We start from the raw sequence: 27,935 nt of genomic DNA, 5'->3' as shown, positions 1-27,935 counted from the left end.
AATCAATAGCCTTTAAACTAATTTTTCATAGTGTTCTTCACCTATATATTAACCGGTTAACATTGCACGCTTCAACACAGCAACAACGCGAGGTGGTGACGTCAACCGAGTGGTACACTCGTCGCGGGATTTGCGCGTCATTCAGGGGCGCTAAAATGGCTTCAGTGGCTTGGCTGCATGGCCCCAACATAACGCGCTTAACAGAAGGACTAGTGACTGTCCTGAAGGAAGATAGACCTGAATATCTACCTGCACTTCTAGCAAACTACCGTGAGCATGGAGTGGTTGGGACTCAGGTAGGATTGAGGTCGTTCCTGTCTACACTGCCAGCTCGCGATGCGAGGTAGCACGCACGCTGCTTTGATTTAAATAGAAGCGTTCTTTGCGTGCAGTGTTTACAACGTGAATGTGAATGTGAATGTGAATATGAATATGAATGCGGAACGTTATAATTATGATTTAATGACCTGTTTAATGACATCACATTAGTGTTTGTGTTTCATATGTAACGTTAGTCTTATACTAACATGCCCATGTTTCATTTGAAAGCACTCTGAGGAGATGTTCATCTGTTCTGTTTGTTAGTGACACTCACTGGTTTGAATGGTTTTTCAGAGCACGGGAGCTGTGGGTGGTCTGGTGGGCATCAGTAATGCACGCCTCGGGTCCAGTAAGACCAGGTGAGCTGTGACAGTAACACTTGTCAATTTATTCATTTATTTTTTACAATATCTTCCGAGCCCTATCATAGCATTTTTTGTTAAACATTTAAAGACATTTCTTGTTTGACCAAATCCTGTGGATGCTGTTTTTTTTAAATAAATAAATAAAATAACTCTTAATTTATTGTTTATTTGCACCCTTTCATCTGAGTTTTTTTATTGTCCTTTTCTAATCAAATCGCATTTTTGTGATTCAGTACTTTTTATGTTACTGCCACCTTGTGTTCAAACGTTTTGTTGGAACAAGTCAAGTCAAGTCACCTTTATTTATATAGCGCTTTAAACAAAATACATTGCGTCAAAGCAACTGAACAGCATTCATTAGGAAAACAGTGTGTCAATAATGTAAAATTACAGTTAAAGGCAGTTCATCATTGAATTCAGTGACGTAATCTCTGTTCAGTTTAAATAGTGTCTGTGCATTCATTTGCAATCAAGTCAACAATATCGCTGTAAATCAGTTGACCCCAACTAAGCAAGCCAGAGGCGACAGCGGCAAGGAACCAAACCTCCATAGGTGACAGAATGAAACCAGGCTCATTTGGGGGCCAGTTCTCCTCTGACCAGACAAAACCCGCAGTTCAATTCCTGGCTGCAGCAAAGTCAGATTGTGCAGAAGAATCATCTTTTTCCTGTGGTCTTGTCCCGGTGGTCGTCTGAGACAAGGTCTTTACAGGGGATCGGTATCTGGGGCTCTAGTTGTCCTGGTCTCCGCTGTCTTTCAGGGCAGTAGAGGTCCTTTCTAGGTGCTGATCCACCATCTCGTCTGGATACGTACTGGATCTGGGTGACTGTAGTGACCCTCTGATCTGGATACAGACTTGATCTGGTGGCTACGGTGACCTCGGAATAAGAGAGAAACAGACTAATATCAGTGTAGATGCCATTCTTCTAATGATGTAGAAAGTACATGGGGTCTTATGGGAAGTGTTCCCGGTTCCAGTTTACCTAATTAATGCAGCCTAAAAATCCGTTAACGGATTTGGATATTAGAAGCATATTAGTGTGTTATGTGTAAGCCAGGTTAAAGAGATGGGACTTTAATCTAGATTTAATCAGCAAGAGCGTGTCTGCCTCCTGAACAATGTAGGTTATTCCAGAGTTTAGGTGTTAAATATGAAAAGGATCTGCCGCCCGAAGTTGATTTTGATATTCTAGGTATTATCAAATTGCCAAAGTTTTGAGAACACAGCAGACATGGAGGACTATAATGTAACAAAAGCTTGTTCAAACACTGAGGTGTTAAACCATTCAGGGCTTTATGAGTGGTAAGCAAGATTTTAAAATCTATACAATGTTTGACAGGGAGCAAGTGCAGTGTTGACAGAACCAGGCCAATATGGTCATACTTCCTGGTACTAGTAAGAACTCTAGCTGATGCTAAGCGTACAGAACAACTACCCAATAAAGCATTACAATAATCTAACCTTGAGGTCATAAATGCATGGATAAACATTTCTGCATTTGACATTGAGCGCATAGGCCATAATTTAGATATATTTTTGAGATGGAAAAATGCAGTTTTACAAATGCTAGAAATGTGGCTTTTTAAGGTAAGATTGCGATCAAATAGCACACCTAGGTTTCTAACTGATGACGAAGAATTGACAGAGCAACCATCAAGTCTAAGACAGTGTTCTAGGTTATTACATGCAGAATTTTTAGGTCCTATAATTAACACCTCTGTTTTTTCAGAATTTAGCAGTAAGTAATTACTCGTCATCCAGTTTTTTATTACGACTATGCATTCCATTAGTTTTTCAAATTGGTGTGTTTCACCGGGTTGTGAAGAAATATAGAGCTGAGTATCATCAGCATAACAGTGAAAGCTAACACCGTATTTCCTGATGATATCTCCCAAGGGTAACATAAAGCGTGAAGAGTAGCGGCCCTAGTACTGAGCCTTGAGGAACTCCATACTGCACTTGTGATCAATATGATACCAATTAATTCACTGCTACGAATTGATGGCGGTCATATAAGTACAATTTAAACCATGCTAATGCACTTACATTAATGCCAACAAAGTGTTCTAGTCTATGCAAAAGAATGTTGTGGTCCACAGTGTCAAACACATCACTAACATCCAATAACACTAATAGAGAGCTAGAGCCATGATCAGATGATAAGAGCAGGTCATTTTTAACTCTAAGAAGAGCAGTCTCAGTACTATGATATGGTCTAAATCCTGACTGGAAATCTTCACCGATACCATTTTTCTTTAAGAAGGAATATAATTGTAAGGATACTACATTTTCTAGTATCTTGGACAGAAAAGGGAGATTTGAGATCTGTCTATAATTAACTAGTTTTTTGGGGTCAACTTGTGTTTTTTTTTTTTTTTTTTTTTTTATGAGAGGCTTAATACAGCAAGCATTATAACAAGTTACATGTTGTCTTTTTTTCAGGATTAAAACAAAAGGTGGTACATTAATAGAATACAGAAAAAAATACAATACATATAAGTGCATATAATAATAATAATAATAATGTTAAACATAATAAAAAGATTAAACATTGATAAAGATTAAAAATAAAATAATAAATTATAAATACAAAATACAAGCATTAGACAGGAGATCATCTGAGACTAAAGGTAATTTATAAAGGAGTCATCTTTACTAAGTAAATAAATATAAATAAATACATTAATATTGTATCTAACTCTATCCAGTCAATCGATAAATAGAATAGACCCACCACCCTACTTTTTTTTTTTTTTTTCTTTAACAATAATACATTAATTCAAAATTCATCACACGATGGAAAAACGGATCTGTCAGTGCTTCATATGGACTTGATGACGTGTGTTTCAGGTTTGAGGGTCTCTGTCTCCTGTCCATGCTGGTGAAGGACAGTTCGAGTGAAGTCTTCCAGCAGCATTGCCTTTCATGGCTGCGAACACTGCAGCAGGTCATTCAGGTGAGAGATGTCTTCAAACATTTGCCTTCTATTCTCTTACCTGTATCCACTTAATAGGTCTTTCCTGATTTGATTCAGTCCTGCATGATTTAGTAATGTATCTACTGTTGTTCTCAAACTCACAGTCGCAGGCCCCTCTCCCCACCGTGCAGCTTGCTGTGAGTGTGCTGCAGGACTTGTTGCAGTACTCATCCCAGATGCCAGAGCTGGCCAGGGAGGTGGGACTCAACTCCATCCTGGGCATCCTGACCTCCCTGCTCAGTCTCAAATCTGAGGTAAAAATTTCACATTCAGCCTAGATTTAAATCAGTTAAAATGTAGTCTTAAATCAAATTTATTTTGTATTTCTTGGTTTATGCCGAGCTTGTTTTCACATGGAAATATACAGTAACGTTCAAAAGATTGGGGTCAATACTTTTGTTATTTCTATTTAAAGAAATTAATGATCTTATTCCACAAAGAAGACATTTATATTCTGTTTCTTGAGCAACAAATAAGCATATTACAACTATTTCTGAAAGATCATGTGACACTGAAGACTGGAGGAATGGCTGCTGAATTTTCCCCAGAGGAATACATTGTACTGTACATTTCAAAATATAGTAAAAAAGAAAACGTTCACTTAAATATTTCGTAATATAATTTTTACTGTATTTCTGAGCAAATAAATGCAACATGCATTCAAATATCCAAACTTTTGAAATGTATGTTTATAAACTGAGAACAATTTAAATTGTTGTACCACAAAATGCATCAATAGTAGCCCTTTATGTCACAGTGCCACCTAGCTGCTATGAAAGGAATGATGGCGTGTATGCTTTACTACCCACGGGCCTGTGGATCTCTGAGGGTCAGTATAATCATTAATATGTTTTTGTTCAGTTACTTTGTATCTGAAAAAGCTAATCATGGTCTCTTACAGGAGAAGCTTGGAGCGTATTTCCTCTCTAAAATGGACTCTGATAATCCTAAAGTTCAAGAGGTTTGTTACATCTGGTTGTGGAATTAGTAGTTGACTGCTCAAAACAAATAAATCAAAACTTCTGCATCCTGATTTTTTTGTATTGGTAGGTGGCTTGTGAAAGTTTTGGCCGATTGCCGTGTCTCGGTGGGGTGTTGGAGCGAGGGGGAGGAGGGCGCAGGGCTGAGGGCTGGACCAATCAGCTGCACTGCCTTCTAGCATCAGCCAGTAGCATGCTGGGACAGTTATACCAAGGTGCAGAAACAGGTATGTGGGGTGTTCTGAGTCTTTGTGTCGTATTGAGGAAAAACCTTTTGTGTTAAATGCATGTTTTTTTTGTTGTCACTGTTTCAGAAGGACCAGTGCAGTATGAGGGTCCTGGTGTTGAACTGCCTTTCCCTCCCCTGGATGATGTAGATCCACTTCTGATCCTTCAGCTCCATCATCGTTACAAGGCCATTTGTCTGGCTATTAAGCACACTCTTAGGTAATGCTGATGTTGTGTGGCTAAATTCATGCTATTAGTTGAGTTTAGTTAGTCTTAAATGAAGATCTTTGAGATATTGGTCCATGTTAGTGAGACATGTTTCCCTCAAATAGTGCTGATCCTGCGTCTTCAGTTCGTCTACCTGTTCAGCATGTTCTCAAATTGGTGTGTCAAGCTCTAGCAGTCAACACAAAGAGCATCGTAAGGCTTTAACTCTCTCTTTGTATGCTGAATTTTGAAATTAAAGATTCACAGTTCATGATATTATTCACTGAACTTGCTTAACATTGACGTGGACGCTAACTGAAGGGTGTGTTTCAGAGTCCAACAGGAGAGGGCTGTCTGAAGCTGTTGGTTTTACCCTCTATACACAACGACACGCTAGAGCTTCTCTCTGCTCTCATCAAAGCGTAAGCAGACACACACACACACTCAACTGAATAAATGGGGACATTCCATAGACTTCTATTGGTTTTAAATATAGCTATTACTAGATACTGTAGCTTTTTGCATTTTTAACTATGTTAAACAAATTTAGCTTGCTAATTAGACTCAATCTATGCATGTGACACTCTTAATAACACATTGGAAGAGTTCCAGCAATGCAGTTGAATATGTAATATTATATTAATTGCATAACTCCTTGATTTTTGATTAATGATTTGTGTCAGTGGTTGCTGGCTAAATGTACAGAAGTAGTGGGTGTAATGTGTTTTTTGTTTTGGTCCAGTGTTGGTGGTGGACTGGTCCAGTATAGCAGTGTGCTCACACGGCTTCTCTCACAGTCTCTGTCTGCGTGGACACCTCTGCCTGAGGCTAGTCTGGGCCAGCAAAGAGCGTACAGGTATTACAGAAACACCATTCATGAAAATAAACGTGTTTGCTTCTTGTATTAACATTCATCTTGGGTATTTTTACTGTTATTAACATTTTTTAAAATGCTTTTCCTTTGAACAATTGTAATCCCATTTCACTGAAGACATCAACATGTAGAAACACTGACATATTGAATGAAGCACGAAGTATGTTCACTCACTGTTATTTTAGTCAGGTGTCCAGCTTTGACGATATGATGTTCTGTTTTTCCTACAGTGCAGTGCGAGTGACCGTGTACCGTACCATTGAACTGTGGGTAAGAGTAGGAGGTGCCTCTCTGCTTCAGGGAAGCCCCACCCACACAGAGTTACTGTTCACTCATTTGATGGGTGACATCACGCCAGCATCAGAAGCTGTCAAGGTAGGTCTTTGTTAGGGTCTTTGTAATACAAACATCATAGGATATTAAATTAGAGATGAGGCTTTCTTGTGAAGATGGAAGTATAGTTGAATGCTTACATTCCACCAGGATGCACTAAATTTATCAATTGACAATAACATTTTAATTTCAAATAAATGGTCTTTTGAACTACTAATAATAAGAAGTGTTGGAGCATCAAATCATCATATTAGAAAGATTGCTGATGCATCATGTGACACTGAAGACTGGAGTAATGGCTGCTGAAAATTCGGATTTGCTATCATAGGAACAAATTGCATTTCAAAATATATTACAGTTGAAAAGGTATTTGTAAAAGATTACAAACTTCATCTCGGGAAGGAGGAGGTGGGAACCGGCGGACAATCAGAATGAAACTTTAATAATAAAATAAACACAAACAGCGTGACAGCATGACAGCCCCTCGCAGACAACTGCCGCGCACAAACAAAAACCAAACACAAACTAAAACCCAGGCCTGGGGCCCGTTCTTCGTACGTCGCCAACTCCGTTAGCTGGGTTTGAATGTTGACGATTTGGCGTGATCTTGGTTCTTCGAAGCTCATCCCGGAGCTGCTGTCATAGCAACAGGTCCGTAAGCTTAAACCTGCTCGGGAGCAGGCTTATTTCATGTAAACAGGATTAGATCGCTTCTTTTCAACCAGAACTGATACTCAAAATATGTCTGCTACCACCGCTACTTTATTACAAGAGTATCGTTCTGATCCAGGGACAATAATTTAAAATAATAATCATTAAAAAAAATGTTTTAAATAATATAAAAATGCTGTGTAGTCCATAGTTTTACTCACTGAAATATTTATTTATCATAAAAGTATTACTTCATAATTGATGCTGAATAGCATCATGAAATGAATAGATAATTTCTACATTGAAATAAAAATGTAAAGACTGCACAACTATTATAAATTGCGAATCTAAATAATTGGGAATCATGAAAAAAAATTTGAATAAAATAAAAACGTATCTATTATCTGTTTCATGTCTCTATTATAATATTTATGTAGTTTTGTTTGCTTGGCTGTTTCCTTATAAAAGTCCAGAAATTTGTCAAGTTTTTCATAGGGTGTCGTTTTAAATTATATGATGTCATTACATTGGCGTCTTGCCACCAGCCAATCGCTGCACTGTTGATCATGATTTCGAGTATCGATATCCCCTTTTAAGCCAACACATGAACGTGTAATTATCTCCGATAACTCAATCCAGCGATACTAATCATACACAACAGGTGTGTTCAGAAACCCAATTAGCCGGATCAGAATTAGCACGATGATATCATCTTGGATGTGTCATTTGATCTCGGATGTAATAAGCGACGTACGAAGAATGGGCCCAGGTCCCCTCTCATCCCTCACTGTTGTCGCTCCTCTTTTGTATCCTTCCGATTTCCTTTGTGGGAGTCGAGACCGGTGAGTGGAGCAGGTGTCACTCATTTCCAATCACTCCACCGGCCTCGCTCCATTCCCACGGCTCTCGACCCCGCCCGACTCGTCACAGTATTTTAAAATTGTTATAATATTTTACATTTACTATGTTTTTACAGTATTTTTGATCAAATAAATGCAGCCTTGGTCAGCATGTGAAACGGACCCCAAATGTATCACAGTCATGTTTCGGTATTGTTGTTAAAGAAGATTAATACATTAAATTGTAGCACTGCTTGAAGTATTTCTATTTCTTTCTCCAATGGTCCTTTCTGTTGCTGTCTAGCTCCGGTCCGGACAACAGTCACAGTCTATGAATGACCTGATTGGTTCTGCTGGCAAGTCAGGCCCTCGTCGAACGAAAGGATTGGTAATGGGAGATGGAATATCACTACAGAGGAAAGGAGATGTGCTAGCCAATCAAGACACGTGTGTCGCTGCTCTTCGGGGTGAGTGCTCAGTGACGAACAATGAAGTTTCAGCTTTAGTAGCAGAAATAAACATTATTTACTGATGAAGAACGAATTCTTTACAGCATTAAGACAGATCATTTTGACCAGTGGAACTTTGTTGAAAGAAGATCTGCATAAGGTTTGTTCAAATCAAGTTTGTTCATGTTTCTGTTTTGATTGTCTTTTTTTATGGAAAGTCGTTTCATGTTTTTCTTCTAAACACTCTTTCCCTTGTTAGAGGATCCAAGACCTGGTGGTGCCTCTGTGTGTGCGTCTGCAGCAGCAGTCTCGCTGTGTGCTGGATGTTGGTGCTGTCAGTGGTCAGTATGGCAGCCCTACTCCTCGTCGAGAGCTCTACCGACTCTTACTGGCACTTGTGCTGGTGCCCTCTTCCCGCTGGCCGCCTCCTCTCTCCTGCGCTGTGTCTGTCTTCAGCCACGGCCGGAGAGATCACAACATCATGGTAAGTGAACATTCTTGATTTTAAATCCTAAGGGTTAAAAACGTTAATCTTGCCGTCTTTGGAAAACCCTGTCCATTGAATCTCATTATTAGAGTGTAACATGTCTAGATGGAATATTTATATATCTGATCTTTAGTCAGATTCTGTGCAAATTTTGTATTGACTTCCTGGTAAATGATGGAAGCTTTGTGTGTTGTTTTGTTGTTGTTGTTGTTTTATCAAAGGTAGTTTGGTAATGACCCCAAAAAGTCTTTGTGCAGTTAAGTGACTAAAAATATCTAAGCTTTTCTAAGAATTGTCTTGGCCACACCAACACAAAGTGTGTTAGACCTATATATGTTTCGTATTTTGAAACCTAACAAATGTTTTTTACAAAAAAGAAATACCATTTTATTTAGTAATAATAATGCAAAAACATCTAAATGTTATCCACTAGAGGGAGTCTTGCTCTAGTGGTCTCACTTGTATGCTGATTTACAGTATTTCTCAGCTAGATTCTTACATATTGCAGAAATCGGCATGAATGCATTTCAGTTTAATCACAAAATACTGTGTGGAATTGTTTTTTTTTATGCAAATTTGGAAAATGCACAAAATACCTATGAAATTGACTATCCAATGTAGGCATCCCCATAGGCCGAAATCTATCTGGAGTCTGGACCTATTCTGAATGTAAACAAAACATTTAGATGTGTTCAAACCGAGGCAAGTGGCATAAACAAGGCTTGAACTGCACAAACCACTTAAACTACAGAAGAGACAGCTGCGTGGTGATTCTGCTTGCCACATCCTGTGTGGAAAGGGCCTTTAAGTCAAAATTATCGGCCTACTTGTCGTCGTTCCACTTCATCTCTAATATGTTATTTATATTTAATTTGACCCTTGATGAAACAATGAAATGAAAACATTGTTTATTTTTATTTTTTTTAGCATTCTGATAATTTTTTTTTTTTATCTCACACAGAATAGTAAATTTATATATAATAATATAGTGTCATATAATTTAGCTAATATGAAAAAATAAAGCAGTTATTGCTCATAAATTCCCCATAAATTATTTGTTAGTCATAATGTAATACAGTAAAATAAAAAAAATTCTGTAAACTTAAAGTGAATATGTGAATTATTTTACAGTTATCTAAAACATCCCCATGTAAGTTGGTAGAGAGATTGCACACTACTACACATGTGTGTGACTGTAAATGTCTCAGAGTTTTGTTACTGTTCTGTGTCCAACTGCACATCGTCCACTATTCCACCACTTAATCAAACCACTCTCCTTTTAAACATGATGCTTTATTTCACATGTTATTGTGTATGCATACAGCTTAGCGGGAACATTGCAGATAGGCATTTCTCTTATGTAAATGATTTAGAAAAAGTTCAGTCGATTCACACTTTATATCATCACCACAATATGTACTGTCATATCTCCCAGGCCTACATGCAATTATGCTTTATACCCATTTGACAAGCTAGTTGGTTAAAAAAAGCAACCGATTAACTATAAAAACTCATTAACTGTCCAACTGCTCTTTTATTATTTTGTTAACTGAAGGCAAATCTGAATAATGCACTATTTTAACTTGAATCAACAAGTACAGTTGACCATGACATTTTCACCTTATCTTATTCCAGAAAAGTCACTCATCCTGTGCTGAATGTGTGTGAATGCTGGGGGTTGGGAGGAGGGTGCATGACTAAACTTGTTGATGCACTAGTTAATGGAGAGGTTGACTGGTACTAAATATTTTATGTATTTTGAAAATACTAATGTTTAAATACAAATAATTTTTTGCACCAAAGGCTTTAAAATAGAAAATAGTGTTTTGTATTTCAAATACGCATTTTAAATGCATGTGTCTGAAATACTGCCCATCCCTTACATATTGTTGTGACTACAGGTGCTATTAAAAGCAGAAGTGCTGCAACGTTGAGTATATGTATGTTGTAATAAGAGGCAGTTGAAGTCTGTGTCAACACTCAACTGGCTATTTCAGTGATTTTCCAAAAGGTTTAACTTGCCTAATGCATTAAATAATGTTATCATGAACCAGTCTATGGTTTTACCGCATGTATTATTATAATAGGTAAATTTATAAATATGATATTGTTCAACCATGATACATTAATGTTATTTAATATAGCTGGAAGTTTTGAATGTTAATATATGTAGACAGTCGTCAACATCATCATCTTGATAACATCATACGTAAAGCAATTCATGTCAATGAATTTAACCGTACTCTAAGTGCTGCCAGTATTTCATATGGGATCTCAGACAACCTAAAATAGATGCTGTTATGTTATGATATTTTCATACTGTGAAATCAGGTACCAAAATCATACTCATTTATACGTTCCACTTTAAACAATTTAATGGCACCCAACCTGTCTGAATGTGCAAACATAAAATATCAGTATACAATGATTTAGATACACAGACATTTTTTGACATTTGCCTTCTCTTAAGTGGCTGTCATTCTGGGTGGTGTAGTGGCTATTTGCTTCTAATGATGCAGGAGACTGTAACTGGAGACAGTGTTTCATGTTTCCAAAGGTTTAAATAAAAGAGCAATAAATAAAATAGATAAAAAAAGCATTACGCCTGGCAAATGGGTTCTTTTATTGTCTCAAAGCTAAATTTAGCCTAACTTAACACTAGAATAGAAAATGGCAAGTGAGCATGGCCCTGGCATAGAGTTGTATCTGTCTCTGGTTCATCACACAGCTCAGATCAGATTTCTCCATACAGCTAAAAAAGGAAGCCTTAATTTATTCAACCTCATGCCACAACAAACTGATTTTATTTACTTTCTTCTGCAGGACAAAAAAGGTATTTTAAAAAATATCCCAGTTTGTGTGTGTCCATACAAAGAAAGTCAGTAGGATCCAGTGTTGTTTGGAGAATTAAATTTTTTAGTCGGAATATCCCTTTGAGCGTATCGATCACTCTGTACAACAATGGTGATAGTGATACTGTTGGCACTTCCTGATTTTAAATTTTATTGTTTTGTTTCTCCGTGTTTCCCTACAGGTATCGTCATTCTGTGCTGAGGCTCTGACTATATGCAACACCCTTATTCATCCTCGTACACCTTCAATCTCTCTCCCTCTCACACCTCTGACTCTCAAATCTGCCCCTGTCCTTGCCTCTGGCCAAAACCCCTCACTGTCCATCCCTAACCTCCTTGGTGGACCACCTTTCCCGTCCAGGCATCCCATGGGCTTAGGTCCTGCTACCCTGCTTGGTTCTTTGGAGAACCATCTACCTATGGCTCCTCCGGTTCTTCCGACTCCTGCAGGCACTACGGCCACCCCAGGTGACTTACTGCTCTCTACAGCTCAACCCAGTGAACTGGCAGGTCTCGGAGCCCCTGAAGGTCAACGACAAGTTTTTGTCCGCTACGAAAAAGAGGAGCCGGAAGATGTAGAGATCTCTTTGGAGAGTGATTCAGATGATAGCGTGGTCATCATGCCAGTGGGTATGATGATGGAGACGCAAGATGGAGCGGCAAATGCACTGTCATTGTCCCAGCCAGCAGTTCCTACCCCTATAGTGGGTGAGGTTGGATCGGTTGACACTTTGCTGCCTAATGATCTGCAAACTACCATTCCCCACCAGATTCTGCCAGCTAACGCTAATAACATTAACTCTTTCCCTGGACCAAGCCAGACATCCCAGCTCGTCTCTCTGGTGCCTCCTCTGAACTCAACTACAGCTTCACTCTCAGCATCACCTGCCGGACTTGCAGACTCGCTGACAGGTGGTCCACAACTTCAGCAGATGTTGATGCAAACTTCTCCAGGTGGGCAGCCACCTACGTTGGGCTTGTCTTTACAGATTCAGCTTCAGAACCAGATTGCTCAGACCAGCCGTCAGCTCCAGCAGCAACCCCCAGCAAATGAGGTGGACCAGACCGTAATTAACATCAACAGCTCAGATGATGAAGAAGAGGAGCTGGAGGAGGATGAATTAGGAGAGGAGGAAGAGGAAGAGGAGGGCCTAGAGGAAGAGGAGGAGGAAGAGGAAGGCAGCGACTTAATGGATGAAGAGTACTATGAGGGAGAGGAATTTGAAGAATATGAAGAGGAGGATGATGAGGAAGAAAGTGAGGAGATCCAGCCATTGGAGGGAGACAACAGCAGTGGGATGATGGGCGAGGAGGATGCAGAGGTCATGATTGAGGCGGAGGACCAGCAAGGGATGGAAATGTTCTGCATGGAAAGAGAACGACAAGTAGAACCAGGGATCGAGGAGATGGAGGGTGTGAGGAGTGTCTATGCAGAAGACCGGATCAAGGACAAGGGGACTGTGGAGGAAATTGAGAACATTGGAGCGGTTGAGAGAAACGAACCTGTGGTTGGCAAGGAACAAATAGAGAGTCTTGTAATCAGTGGAGAGACTGAAGGCCATGAAGAGGACACCACTGTGGAGGCAGTTGAACCTGAAGTGAAAACATATGAGCAGGAAGTTGCAAAACCAGAAGATCCCCCAGATAATGATCGGCCGTCACAACAGGACCAGGAATTGACTGTTGAAGTTCAAAAGCAAGAACCAGAATTACAGCCCGAAGACGCAACCAATCAGAGCGCACCATCCACGTCCGAGCAAGAGGCGCAGCAGAGTGTAGCTGTGACCGAAGAGGTAAAGAAAGAGACTGGTGAACAGGTAGAAGATTCAGACGCAAAGGGAACAAAAAGGAAAATGGAAGATCGCGAGGAAGGAGAATCTTCTGAACAAGGCACTGAAAAGAAAAAGGTAACAGAGATTTCCTTTTCTAATGGCTCATCTCCACTGAACAGTATGGTACACTACAGTTCAGTACAGTACGATTCTGTACAAGTTACCCTGATCAGGCTTGCTTTTTCCACTGCCAATAGTACCCTTGCTTGTTTGGCGTGGTGTATGACAGAAAATACTGATCGACAATGATCCGCGACAATAAGCCCAAATTTTTTTCTGTTTAAATGAACAATACTAGCCATTATAAAAGTAGAAGTACAAATTATAAGAGGCACATATAATAGGAAATAAAGACAAAAGCAAACAGTTCAGTCAAACGTATGCTACAAAGTCAGCACTGTTTTACAGTGAAGTTCAAATTATGTACATAAAGTTAAACATAACTTTGTGCTCAGCCAAAACGATATGATCAGGAACAAATTAAAGATTTATGAGACCACGAATGCTTGTTAAATATAGCCAACCCAAGACAAGTTGTATCATGTTTTATCACTACAGAGACCAGCGGCAAATGTCAGAAGAACTGGCTGAGCTAAGGCTGCCCACATCGGACACATGAGCACTGAGTGCTCGGTGATCGTTTCCTTTTTCAACGTCAAATAACGGATGAACGTAAAGAGAGCGCTGGAAACGCACAAGTCAGCAATATGTCTTATAATTGGCATGAAGTTTTGTGCAGAATAACAAACCACAAAAGGAGTGCAACATTCTCAAAAAAATATATATGCATAGGGGACGGCTACCATAACAAAAGAAAAACATCACTGTAGGCTTTAACCCGGCTGCATTTATGATTTAGACCATTCAAAAATCTCCAAGATTATTTTAAATAATGATTCAATCCATTTCAAACAACTGTTCAAAAAAAATTTAACTTTAAAAGGACTTGAGAAAAGGCCATGTGTCCAGAGCAGAGCGTTTTTTATTCAATATATGTCCAGCTGTTGAGAAGACGCGCTCCGACCGCACTGATGTCCCAGGGTGGGGGTATTACTGCCAATTTTCCACCACATAAGCCGGTCGCTTTCAGCTTGCATCGGTCGTTTTCATAACTCAGAATCTTCTGTAACTAGATGCGCGAATGAGGCAAATTTGCATCTACCACGCAGCAACACCTCCAGACACACGTAAACGCATCTTTACATTGACTTAACATTGAAATAATTCGCGCCAGACGCTGTATTTGCGTTTGGTGTGAACGCAGCATAAGAGGTCGCTTTCGACTACACTGGGTCTTATAGGCATGTAAAATTGCTGGTATTTTCTATCTAGCCTTCGCAATGCATACTGCACTTTCGGAATTCTTTATTTTCTTTTTCTGTTTGTTTGTGAGTTTTGTTACATCTATATTTTTTTAATTGTTTAATTTGAAAATGAATGGTGTACATATTTGGTTAAAATCGATTCACTATTTTCATTTTCGAAACGTTTTTTGGTTGGTCCCATCGATTTGTGCAATCAATTTTCGAGCTAAAAGTGACAGCCCTATTGATAACTCACTGACAAGTTATTTTGCTTTGGCTACAGTAGGTAATTCTAGTGGTGACCACAACCATGAATGTCACTTCTGCAGGCTGTGACAAACTCTGCGATAACTGCCTTTTTTTCCATTTTAAGTTTTTAGTAACTTTCAAGAGGGTGTACTCATTTTAGCTCGTTTTTGCTGTGCACTGTATTAGAATGGTTTCTGACCATGAAGAACTGAGTAATGGCTGCTGAAAAGGGCAGCATTGCACTGGAATACATTACGTCATGAAATGCTTAAATAGAATACAGAGATTTTATGGTGACATTTCACAGTATTATTGTATTTTTGATCAAAAATATTAGTAAGCATAAGAGACGTATTTTTAAAAACATTGGGGAAAAAAATATTACGGATCCCAAACTTTTGCTTGGTAATGTTTAATTTAGGGATGCACCGAAATGAAAATTCTTTGCCGAAACCGAAAACCAAAAAAGATAAAACCAAGGCCGAAAACCGAAACCGAAACAACGAAAGAAATTATGCCAATTATTAGTACCATTGCATTTATTGCTATGACCGTGTACTAACTTTACTAAAATTAAGACATTGCAATTGCATAAATTAATATTAAAGTTTCAAAGATAATTACAATTACATAACTCATAAAAAAAAAAAAAAAAAACATAAAAATACATAAATTTCAAATGATGCAAATATTTATTAAGCATATTGCAACAATGCACAGTATAAAATTTAATTCAAACTAAAAATGTATCCCACTCATGTGTATATTTAATAATAATGGGCCTACTGGCCTGCAGAATGGTTTTAAAATGAACAGTTCTCTCATAAAAACATAGAAATTTTTGAAATTTTTCTCTGTAGGACTAAAAAGTGCATTACTTCTCCATTTGGCAAGACTGTTATCACTTCTGGGGATGGGGACTTCAGACAGATAACCATCTAGCTGTTGAGCAGTTGAGCTTGTCATCTGCCTGACATTTGAGAAATATTTGAGAGAGTGTATTTAAATAGGGCCAGGGCATAAATAAAATTTTTTATCAAATTAAAGCAGAAATCTAGCAGACAATCTAGCATAAATATGGCTGCAATCTGATATTATGTATGTATGTTTGTGTGTGTGTGTGTGTGTGTGTGTGTATAGTAGCCTAAGAACAAAATAGCCAACGTATTATTATTATTTGAGGCACTTTCTTGCAGAATTCCACTGAACATATCAGACAACGATGGTGCATGCCACCATCTTTTTTCTGCGCTCTGATCTGTCTCCTGCGCTTGGCGCTTCTCCGTCTCCACACGGGTTCTCCGCATCTAGCGCGACCTGGGTCATTTCTCGTGCGCGCTGCCTTATTTCCGCATCCAAGTAATGGTCTTTATAACGCGGATCAAGCACATTCGCGATGAAGTGAAGAGGATCCGACAAGATCTCAGTGAGACGTGTGCTAACAGACTCTATAAGACTGTACTTTTCTTTGTTTTTACTTCGTGGTCCGTCTTAATCTCTTTGTTAGGAGACGCTTTAGTGCTGCGAATAAAGGAATACGAAGAGAGAGAATGTTCTCACTGGTGTTAAGTGAATGTCGCGTGGAGCTCGTGGTCTGCGCTTTGCAGGTGCACGTGCAGGTCGCAGGTCATCACAACATTTCGGCCGTGTTGTTTCGGTGATAAAAGTCTATCGGCCGAAAACCGAAAAGGCCATTTTCGGCCGAAAATTTTCGGTGGCCGAAATTTCGGTGCATCCCTAGTTTAATTTGTTTACCGCAGTACCCTTTCATGCACTGAGAAACCCTAATGTTGTGTTTTCAGAAATACTGCATAGGCCAGCTACCTTAGTAATGACATTGTTAAATGTCAGCCTTTCCAAGTAACTGTATTTTCTTGAATATTAATGATTGTTAGCACCATGGTTTTGCAAAAGTGCACATGGAGTTTTTTTTATGTCTTGTAATGTCTTCAGTGTGCAGTGTTTACTTTTGAAGTACTTGACTTGTATGGTTTACTCTGGTAATGGCATGTAAACAATTTTTGTAGCTTATTCAGAGCATTTCTCTCCAGCACATTCTCTCTAACTTACTCTCTCTTCTTTCTCAATCTATTTTCTAGATGGATGAGGCAATGGCTTGCATGCTTGCTGACTTTGTTGACTGTCCACCAGATGATGACGATCACGGTGCCTCACAATCCCAGTCTTAACACGACCAAACTTCTCTTTCACTCAGTTGTCACATTAAAGGAGCTTTCCAATTGATAGTGAGATCTCGTAAGGACCCTCATGGTCATATTTGACTGATACTGTTGCCTCAAACTCTGCAGTAGTTGCACTAGAACAGCTCCGGATTGGTTTCTTTGATGAAAGAATTTTAGGTTGTCAGGTTAAAAAAAAAACTTCAATACCATTGATAATGTTAAAGACTGCAAAAAGTTCATACGTTGAAAAAAAAAAAAATGTTTGGTGGTCATGATTGAAAATTTTCTTTTTCAGGCAGCTTAATACAAGTATGATGATACTGCTATCACAAGTATTTAAAAGTGCTTTTATCAGTTGAACAATGAGTCATGTGTTTTGTGTCCTCTTTTTTTTTTTGTAACATCATTTGTACATGTAACACTTATTCTTGGAATTGTTAAAATAAAATCATGCAATAAAGTGGAGCTGTTATGGCACTTTTTTTCATTTATTCTGTAGAAATGTTTTAGGTGAAGTAGATTATAACCACAATTTGAATGAAATGAACATATTGTAATGGGGAACTGATATTGAGTGTTCTCCAAGTACAGTGCTCCGTGTATATTAACAAGACACAAATATCAGAAGTCCGAGATCATCATTTGTTTGATGGTTATGTGTTACCAAAGTGTTTCTCTGTACTTTCTCTTAGGGAAAATGCATTAGCTAAGCCTATAAAGTTGATATACATCACTGTCTTCTGATGCTTATTTTTTAGTCCATATATTTAACTTTGTGGCTTCTCTGTAAGCTAGTACTGCACTAACCACTTCCTTGAAGCGAATAGCAAAGAAAAAATGAATAAACAAATGAGGAGGTTGAAATATCAGCCAATAGAGGATCACGACAAGAGGTGGGAGAGGAAATGAGGTTTAAGGGTGTAGACCAGTAGAGACGGGACATTTCAAAGCAAAAATCTGCCTAATTCAGTCAGTGCAACTAGAGGGTCTGAACAGCCAGTTTCTGACTGAAGGAAACTACAGTCAAGTGAGAAAAGAGGTGATAGAAACTACAGCAGAGGAGCATAACAGAAGATTTTCACCGCCACACACTTCCACAAAGGAGGTAACTTGTTGACGAACTATTCTTCAGATTCTTCTCTTGATTTATTGTACTGGAACATATTTAAGTAATCAATTCATTTCTAATGTTTTCTGTTGATGTAAGTTAAATCTATGAGTGTTTTCTCACTGTTAAAGACTGTCATTTAGAATAACTAGGCATATTTTTTAGCTATTTTAAGTCCTTCAAGGCATCTTTCCTGATGGTCAAAATATGACACTTCTGTCTGTGTCTAAGCTTTTGTGCTATGCATGTATCTGTGCACTAAATATGCAAAACCGTTTTCTGTGCCCCTGTTACAGAGTGCAATGAGACATCAATGTTTTATTAACAGGTGTAACAGAAAGATAGATTATAAATGAGCTTGCTCTAAAATATCTTGTGAAGCCAAACTGATATTGATTTAAAGTTTTTCTAGCTGGGTGGCTCATTCTCAATTTTTAGCATTCTAGCTTTTTCGCACCCTTTATATACAGGAAATGATAAAGATCAAGTGCAAGAAAACCAGACTCTGCAACAACAACTAATTAAAATCTTTAAAGCATACTAATATATTGCTGACATTTAAAGCTGTATTGTTTCACAATTATGTATTATAAACATATTAACACTGAACAATAGAATATTTGAAAATTAATATTAACGAAGATTAAATGATGTACAAATAGTTTTGCATTAAGTAAAACTAAAGCTTATTATAAAATGTTCCCTTCAACTTTTCTTTACTGTACCTTTATTTTCATAGTTTGAATTGTACTGTATTTGTATTGTTAAAAAAGGGGAAGCTCACTAGACCCAATTGCGTTTAAGTGTCTAGCTGCACTTGAATCTTTTAATACATCTGATAATGCATTGAGGGATTTCATTTTTTTTTTCAAAGCCTTATGTTGATTTATTTGTAGCTGTTCTTGTTTTCCATTTTCACTTCCACCATACATTGCTCACTTTTGTAATCACTCAGTGCAGACACAGACTGATTGCATAATACTGTGAGGAAACAGACTTGCATGTGCTAAAGCTCTCTGTTAGATATTTCATGTGACTGCGAAAATAATGAAGCATCTGAGACTGCTTTGTATGTGTATGCAGGGTTCTAAATTAACAACCGCCAACCCGCCAAATGCGGGTTAAAATTCATTTTGGCGGATGTTAATTAAAACTTACTAGCCAGTTTGGCTGGTGATGCATGACATGAGGCTCTGTTCTCGGTCATTTATCCCCCTGGCAGCACTTCCTACATTTCCCATGAACACTGTGTGCTGTAATGCTACGTGATGACGTTTCATATGCCCATTGGCTGCACGCAGTTTGCAGTGAAACCAGCGCGAAAAAACATGGAAAGGAATAGAGCGTCCATCAGAAAACACAAGGAAGAAGAACGAATGGAGCCAGAGCATGGAGCAAAGACTGAAAGAGGAGGGAGTTAGCTATTAAAGAAAAAAATTAAGATTAAACTAAATGCGGCGGCTATTGGGACAGATTTCTGGGGGCGAAAAGAGGAACGAGGCAGGGGATGAGGATATTACGGAGCTCGGTTTTACAAATCTTACCCACGGATTAACAAACCGTGCCCACGAATTCCCATTCCGTGCGCTCAGATTTTGTAAACCGTACCCACGGATTCATAATCCGTGCGCATGCTTTCGCAATCCGTTCCCTCGGAATTTGTAAACTGACGCACATTTATAGCTCCGCCCCCACCGGCAGATTCATTTCTGTTTATTAAACATTATTTTTCATAGTATCCAACGAGTCTTTGAGCGTTTATTTTACATTAATCACCAATAGGATAAGACACAGCCGCCTGTGTTTTATGACCAAAAAATAAACGCTAAAAAGAAGAAGAAAATAAGGGTGAAAAGCAAAACAAAACAAATAATTTGCCGGTTATGTTTTCATTTCTTTTCTCTCTAACTGAATGCAATGTTATTTTTGGCCTCATTATTTAATAATAACAATAATTAAATAAATTAACTGAAACATGCATCTAACTCAGGCAGGTGGGGTGGATGGAGCTTAGTATAATAAAATCACAAAAATAAGTCTTCATGCATATTAAGAAAGAATTGTACACAAGCATTTACAAAACTGTCAAAGTTTATTTAAAAATAAAGCAATTCATGAATTATTTTCTTGTACTCATTTATTTAGCCTACAAATTAACACTATAAAAATAACTATTTTTATCATTATTATATATTATTATACAGGTTATGCATAAGAATCTTTTATCCAAAACAATTTGCAACTGAGGAAAAAATTACTCCAGAGTTAGTCACAATGCCAGGTTTATTGTACAATAGTAATCAAGTGCTATTATAAGATTATTCCTTTATTATTATTAAACCTATTCCACATAATAATATTAAATAAAACTGGTGACGTGCGGGGCTCCGTAGGATATCAACAGAGAAACAAAGAAAATAAAATGTAATGCCAAATGGCTGACGGGTCATGAATGGCTTGTGTTTGATCACAAGAATGTTGTAATGCATTGTCAGGATTGCCGCAAGTTACGCGAAAAAAAAAAACAAGCAATTTCGTGGTGGGAACTAATAATTTTTAATTTGAGTCAGTGTGTATTTTGTTGCATTGTACTTTATATGTGTTTTTCATAACAATGTTAATAAAATGATCAAATTCATTCAGTGGCACTCATCATTTGTTATTTTTACCGAAAAAAAAATGGCTTGTGGAAATTCTGATTGGCTGGTAACTTTAGAAAGTTACCAGCCACATTGGCTGGTGATCAAAAAAGTTAATTTAGAGCCCTGTGTGTATGAGTGCAGATGGAGTACAAAGTGACAGTGGCCACGGGGACCTCCAAATATTCGGGAACAAATAACTATATATACTTGACTCTGGTTGGAGAGAGAGGAGAGAGTGAGAGAACCGTGCTGGACAATCCAGGCCTAGACTTCTGCAGAGGAGCAGTGAGTAAATATGCTTGTGTGCTTATGAAAACTGTTCAATCTTTTTAATATAATATGTGGAATACTATCTCTTTTTCTTCTGCCGAGTGCAGTAGAGTAGATCTTTTTTTTTTTAATGTAAAAATATTTTAAATGGTATAAGTTAAGGTATAATGAAGGCTGATGTCACATGGACTATTTTAACGATGTCCTTACTAACTTTTTGGCCCATGAAAGTAGTAGTTGCATTGCTGTCTATTGAGGGTCAGAAAGCTCTCGGATTTCATCAAAACTATCTTATAATTGTGTTCCAAAGATGAATGAAGGTCTTAGGGGTGGAACGATATGTGCATGAGTAATTAATGATCTAAATTTACAAAATGTGAAATGAGCACAAGTAAATATACATTGCATGTTAATAATAATGAATTAAAGTATCTCAAATACCTAAATATATTCCCATGATTTTGTAGGTGGATGATTACACTGTTAAAAGTTCTGCTGATTTGGGTCCCCTGATACTAGTGCGCCTGGAAAAGCAAAAGTACTGGGTGGAGGATAACTGGTTCTGCCGTTATGTGAAAGTCAGTATACCTGGAGAAAGACGCAGCTATAGTTTTCCCTGTTACCGTTGGCTAGTGGGAGATAAAGTGATAGTAGAGCTCAGAGAAGGCACAGGTCAGTTATACCAAACTGCACTTGCAGTGACAACTAAGCTTTAAGATCAAGATAAAAAAAGCATTAATAAAAAACACAACTCTGGTTCCTTTTTCTTTCATAGCCAAAAAGATCAGTGATGACACCTTGCCACTGGAGATATCTCACAGAACGACAGAGCTTCTGGAGAGGCAGAAAATATACAGGTCTTCACGTAGCTTGCTTACACTGAACTTATCATAGCGTTATAAAGAATCTACTTCTCACAAATCCCTGTTGAACTCTGTGTCTCATCTATCAGATGGCTTGCATGGGCCCCCGGCATTCAAAAATGCATTGATGCCAAGTCAGAGGCTGATCTCCCGCAGGACGCTCGCTTTGACGACGAAAAGCGCAGTGACTTTGAGGGATCCCTTCAGTATGCGTGAGTAAAAATGCATTTTTAGGTGCATAAGCCTGTGTATTCCCCTGTGTATAATTTAATTACTATTCCATTAATCTCACTTATTCACTTGTACACTGTATGCAACTCAGGCTTTTGGAGCTCTCCCTGAAAAAACTGGCACTCATGTTCGGAAAGTCTTGGAATGACCTGGAAGACTTCAAAAGGATCTTCTGGAAGCTAAGAAGTCCCATAGCTGGTAACAATCACTTCATCTGTCCCTGTTGTTTTCTTACTTTCTTTCTTAGTTTAGTTACCAGAAAATATACATTTCATGTAATCACTTCATTCTTGGAAAGCTCTCTTCCCAGAAAATGCAATTATGTAACATGTTTATGTAACCCTTTAGCTATGTGTAGGAGACCTATATGACAAATTAATGGCATTTCACAATGTCATGTCAAAATTCCACATTTATTCCCACTCTTGAATAACAGATATTCACACTGCACTTAACCCTATATGATTTTTTAAAACCCTGGAAAAAAGTCACTTACTGCCCTGAGTTAAGATACACTTCCAAAATGTTTAACTCTTAATTATGAAAGCTCACAATGCAGCTAACGTTGAAAAGCGGTTCTAAACAGTGTTGGTTTAGTTTACTTTGCAAATGTAATCGTTTACAGATTACAAGTTACCCTATTAAAAATGTAATAAGTAGTGTAAATATTTCAGTTACTTTATTAAAGCAGGCAGGATTAACCTTACAGTAGTAGGCCTATTCAACACTGATTACTGTCAGACTTCTCAAAATCCTTCTACACTTGAATTAAGATTTAATATATGTAAAACAATTATTTTAAAGCACAGCCAACACAAAATCAGACTTTAGCACAGCTTTTTACTTTGAGATTGTTCTTAGGTTAAAAACTTTTAAAATCAGAAGATATAGTTTAATAGTTAACAGTTACACAAACCCGAAATAATAGATATCAAATAAGCATGTGCCCTGGTCTGTCCTCAAGTGTGTAAAAATATTCAGATGTAACCGCCTTTGTAATCTTTAACATTTTCATAAATAACTGTAATTAAACAACAAAAAAAAGTTTCTCAGTAACTGTAACGGATAACAGTTACATTTATTTTGTAATTAAATTACATAGCGCCGTTACACGTATCTAGTTACTCCCCAACACTGATACAAAAGGAATAAAATGTGAAGCAATTAGGGTTAAGCATATTAATTATTATTAATTATTATTAATTAACATATTAACAACAGAAACCAGTAATAAATTAACCCTTTTTTTTTTTTTTGAGTCGCAAGAACTTCTAACATGCGCTCTTTTTGAGAGATAAAATGAGCAGCGCGTAATTTGGAGTAAAGAAAATGCAATTATTTGTTACTTATTGAACAATACATTCCAACATATTTAAAAGTATCATAGTGGACATTTCCACAGACAGAAGAGCAGTTATCAAAAGAGGAAGCGATGGTGTGTTTGTTGTAAGCTATTTTTTTGCTCGATTTTATTTACCTCATAAATATGCAAATCAGAATGTTATCCAGCATTTGCACAAGCAGTGCGTAGCACACGGCACGCATGGCACCTAAAAATATAGTGTTGAAACCTATTGCAGCTCTTTATCAATTGATTTTGTTTATTGGTTGGTTTTAAAATGAAGGTTTACTGAATGAACCAACACGTTATAATATTTCAAATAAGATCAAGCATGGCTGGACTGTTGCTCAGTGGTCCAAAGTACTTTTTTTGGATGAAAGCAAATTTTGCATGTCATTCGGAAATCAAGGTGCCAGAGTCTGGAGGAAGACTGGGGAGAAGGAAATGCCAAAATGCCTGAAGTCCAGTGTCAAGTACCCACAGTCAGTGATGGTCTGGGGTGCCATGTCAGCTGCTGGTGTTGGTCCACTGTGTTTTATCAAGGGCAGGGTCAATGCAGCTAGCTATCAGGAGATTTTGGGGCACTTCATGCTTCCATGTGCTGAAAAGCTTTATGGAGATGAAGATTTCGTTTTTCAGCACGACCTGGCACCTGCTCACAGTGCCAAAACCACTGGTAAATGGTTTACAAACCATGGTATTACTGTGCTCAATTGGCCTGCCAACTCTCCTGATCTGAACCCCATAGAGAATCTGTGGGATATTGTGAAGAGAAAGTTGAGAGATGCTCTGGATGAGCTTAAGGCCGCTATCGAAGCATCCTGGGCCTCCATAACACCTCAGCAGTGCCACAGGCTGATTGCCTCCATGCCACGCCGCATTGAAGCAGTCATTTCTGCAAAAGGATTCCCGACCAAGTATTGAGTGCATAACTGAACATAATTATTTGAAGGTTGACTTTTTTTGTATTAAAAACACTTTTCTTTTATTGGTCGGATGAAATATGCTCATTTTTTGAGATAGGAATTTTGGGTTTTCATGAGCTGTATGCCAAAATCATCAGTATTAAAACAATAAAAGACCTGAAATATTTCAGTTGGTGTGCAATGAATCTAAAATATATGAAAGTTTAATTTTTATCATTACATTATGGAAAAGAATGAACTTTTATCACAATATGCTAATTTTTTTAGAAGGACCTGTTTATAGTAGACCCCTTCTGCAACTGTGATGAGGCCAAACTCTTTCAGAAAAGTCACATACAGAAAGTTACCAATGTCATTAAATGAATAACAAGAATTGGTGATCAATATTCTGTTCAGAATACACCATGAATCACTGGAAAGAAGACAGTTTTTTTGGTTACCAGTTCCTCAACGGCTCAAACCCAAGAATGATTTCTAGGTGCAAGGAGCTGCCCTCAAACTTCCGTGTCACGGGAGACATGGTGCAGTCTTCTCTTATACCTACAACCACTTTGAAGGAAGAACTCAAGGTGAGATTTAAGGGTTTTATTTTCTTAAATACACTGGATTATTGGAACAGTGGCTCTTGATCATGTTTCTTTGTCTCTCCTACTAAAGAAAGGAAATATATTTCTGGTTGATCAAGCAATAATGGATGGGATTCCTGCCAATGTAATCAGAGACAAGGCACAGCACATAGCTGCCACGCTTTGCTTACTGTATGAACATCCTGAGAAAGGTCTCATTCCCATCGCCATACAGGTAAAACCTGCTGACTCACAGATACCTGGAAACATAACAATCTAAGATGAATCTATAGCAGGTTTTCCAAATGCCACCTCCATGAGCCAAAAATATATTTATATTTATGTTTTTACCAAAAAGAAGATTTTCTTTTTTTATAGAAATGCATTTGATTTAAAGACAAAAAGCATCAAAACATGTGCAGATTAATATAATATTAATATAATAATCATAGTAACATTACAGGAACCCTTCTAGAAATGAACTGTCAAACTGATGTACAAACTCAGAAATGTCTTGTTGTTCTTCTCCCTTCCTTTCAGCTCGAACAGAAACCTGATAAGGAAACACCCATATTTCTACCTAGCGATCCACCTCTGGCCTGGTTATTAGCAAAGATGTGGGTTCGTCACTCTGAGTTCCAGATCTTTCAGGTGTTATCACATCTGCTACGCACACACTTGGTGGCAGAAGTGTTCTGTGTGGCCACACTCCGACAGCTGCCTGCTGTTCACCCCATATATAAGGTTAGAGGAAGTCTACAAGGATGTGCTTTTTAGGAAAGATACATTTGCTTGTTTCAAAGCATGTTAAGAGTTAGATAATCACAGATACATCAAAATCTAGTAATTCATTAAATTATCCAGCTATATTGTATGTTAAGGCTCCTCTTCACTTTTTCTTTCTCATTACAGCTCTTGGCTCCACACCTGAGGTATACACTTGAGATTAACTGTCGTAGCAGAACACAGCTGATCTCCTCGGAGGGCATCTTCAAAAGGGTGAGCATCTGTACACACTGTAGTTTATGAAAGAATATGAACCATTCAGAGCAAAGCCTGCCAACACTTTTTTTTTTATCATTTTGGACATTTCATGGCACTAGATTTTTTGTGGACTGGGTTCTTATCACCCCTTGAAGCTAGCCAACCACTGACAACATAACTGTAGTGTATTTTTAATTCACTCAGTTGGTCATAAATGTGAAAAATTGCGTTTTTCAGGTGGTATCAACAGGTGGAGATGGACTCTTGATTCTGGCACAGAGGGGGTATAAAGTGTTAACCTATCGCTCCCTCCAGCCCAAATTTGACTTCATGGACAGAGGAGTTACTAAAATAAAAGACTATTTCTACAGGGACCATTCTATGATGCTGTGGGATGTCATTCAAAAGTAAATATAATAGGCATTATTCAGACATTTGAATGTGAATGAAGCAGTATATATAATTATAAAACTCTTTTACTATCAGACCTCAGACCTATTTACTTTAACACATGCTCTTAGTTTTGTTTCAGGAATAGTTTCCCTCTACTACAAGAGTGATCGTGAAGTTGAACAGGATTCAGAAATTCAGGCGTGGATTAATGACGTGGCTGTGGAGGGCTTTGTGGATCTGCCACATTTTGGTAAGATATAAATACATGACTGCATCACTGGACTCACAAATGTCCTGTAGTGGATGAAGAATGTAGAATCCTGTGCAATGTGTTTATTTAGGCTTGACAATATACTGTTGTGCTCTCGTCTTTAACGTTAGTCTATCAGTGTCCGTGTAGGCGTGGAGAGAAGCACACAACAAAGATAGTCCGTTGAAGGAACTTTACCTAGTAAAGTATAGATTTACAACAGCGGGGTTATGCTCTTGCCCAGTGCCGGTGGGTTTACTACAACCATCTGCACCAGAACCTGCGAGCATCCTAACTCTGAACATAACAATAAGTAAAACTAGTCCCTGTGCAATGACGTAACAGCATCTAATTGGACAATACAGAACTCATTATAACATATAAAATAACTTTAACTTAACTTATGTTTAATTAACTAACACTATAACACCACCCCCCATTTTTTTTTAGCTGGCAGAGTCCCTTCTGCACTACTGAGGGTGAATAGTTACTTTTCTTCTTTCTCTCTTTTTTTTCGTCTTCTCTTCTCTTCTCTTCTCTTTTTTTATTTTTATTTTTTAGTCCATAGAACGACTTGGGGCCCGAACAAGTCGCCCTCTTTTTGTCTTCGTCCCCTCTTTTCCACAATGCTATGGATCACTGTTATAATCTGTGGTGAGAAGAGTCTGAGGCTCTTTTGACAAAGAGTTTTTGAAAGGAGAAAGATTTGACGCCTCTGCCATAGTGACTACAGGTTTCTGGGCAGTTTTTGGAACCAACGAGCCTTCCTCAGTGTTTGTGTATTTCCGTCACATCCGCTGCATCCAAGTAGGGATGTGTTCACTTATATAGGGTTGTAACCAATCATGATGCAGTACTCTCTCACTTTGTCTGTCTTTGACTTGGTAGAGCACTGGTCCAAGGCATTCTGTGACAACGAATGGCCCCTGCCATGGAGCTTGAAGTTTTGGACTGTATCCCTTTTTCCTGCTACAGACCCTCACTAGAACAAGATCACCCACTTGGTAGGACTTCTCTCTGGCTCGTAAGTCATACACTTTCTTCTGCCGAATCTGAGCAGAGTGTAAGTTCTGACACGCCTGTTGATGAGCCATTTGCAGGTTAGCTTGCAGTTCATGAACAAACTCAGGTGTTTCTCTTGCTTTCCTGGTAAATTCAGCTGTCCTTAACCAGATGTCATGTGGCTGGAAAACTTCTCGCCCCAGCATCAGCTGGTTTGGTGTGAAG

The 27,935-nt window shown here is 38.2% G+C and overlaps 2 protein-coding genes across 3 annotated transcripts in view; both read left to right on the top strand.

Annotated features, from left to right (window-relative positions):
* Positions 1–73: 73 nt before the first annotated feature.
* LOC128017080 (proline-, glutamic acid- and leucine-rich protein 1) lies at positions 74–17,598 on the top strand. The gene is made up of 17 exons (XM_052602247.1): positions 74–296; positions 616–680; positions 3,539–3,644; positions 3,770–3,919; positions 4,423–4,494; positions 4,567–4,626; positions 4,716–4,872; positions 4,960–5,092; positions 5,206–5,293; positions 5,414–5,502; positions 5,823–5,936; positions 6,185–6,329; positions 8,082–8,244; positions 8,331–8,386; positions 8,486–8,710; positions 11,748–13,472; positions 17,050–17,598. Exons 1-17 carry the CDS (start codon positions 156–158, stop codon positions 17,137–17,139), a joined length of 3,579 nt encoding a protein of 1,192 aa, XP_052458207.1. The 5' UTR covers positions 74–155; the 3' UTR covers positions 17,140–17,598.
* A 470-nt stretch (positions 17,599–18,068) lies between these two features.
* The window catches only part of LOC128017081 (polyunsaturated fatty acid 5-lipoxygenase), a 129,143-nt gene continuing 119,276 nt past the window's right edge, over positions 18,069–27,935 (top strand). The window contains exons 1-12 of one of the 2 annotated variants that reach the window (XM_052602248.1): positions 18,072–18,238; positions 21,025–21,168; positions 21,621–21,825; positions 21,929–22,010; positions 22,106–22,228; positions 22,339–22,445; positions 24,912–25,084; positions 25,173–25,316; positions 25,622–25,825; positions 25,994–26,080; positions 26,303–26,472; positions 26,587–26,708. In XM_052602248.1, coding sequence (XP_052458208.1) covers positions 21,025–21,168; positions 21,621–21,825; positions 21,929–22,010; positions 22,106–22,228; positions 22,339–22,445; positions 24,912–25,084; positions 25,173–25,316; positions 25,622–25,825; positions 25,994–26,080; positions 26,303–26,472; positions 26,587–26,708 — 1,561 coding nt within the window. In that variant the 5' untranslated portion in view covers positions 18,072–18,238. Of the gene's footprint in view, positions 18,239–21,024; positions 21,169–21,620; positions 21,826–21,928; positions 22,011–22,105; positions 22,229–22,338; positions 22,446–24,911; positions 25,085–25,172; positions 25,317–25,621; positions 25,826–25,993; positions 26,081–26,302; positions 26,473–26,586; positions 26,709–27,935 lie in introns of both variants that reach the window. The other variant, XM_052602249.1, reaches the window with a different exon arrangement.

This window comes from Carassius gibelio, chromosome A7 (genome assembly GCF_023724105.1).
Source record: "Carassius gibelio isolate Cgi1373 ecotype wild population from Czech Republic chromosome A7, carGib1.2-hapl.c, whole genome shotgun sequence".
NCBI lineage: Eukaryota > Metazoa > Chordata > Actinopteri > Cypriniformes > Cyprinidae > Carassius > Carassius gibelio.
Note: the sequence above shows the minus strand (reverse complement) of the source record. Positions and strands in the feature narration are given on the sequence as shown.

Coding starts and splice junctions, on each gene's coding strand:
- LOC128017080 (XM_052602247.1), top strand. CDS start 156: ATGGCTTCAGTGGCTTGGCTGCATGGCCCCAACATAACGCGCTTAACA. Junction 4,873..4,959: donor ATACCAAGGTGCAGAAACAG/GTATGTGGGGTG, acceptor TCACTGTTTCAG/AAGGACCAGTGCAGTATGAG. Junction 6,330..8,081: donor CAGCATCAGAAGCTGTCAAG/GTAGGTCTTTGT, acceptor GTTGCTGTCTAG/CTCCGGTCCGGACAACAGTC.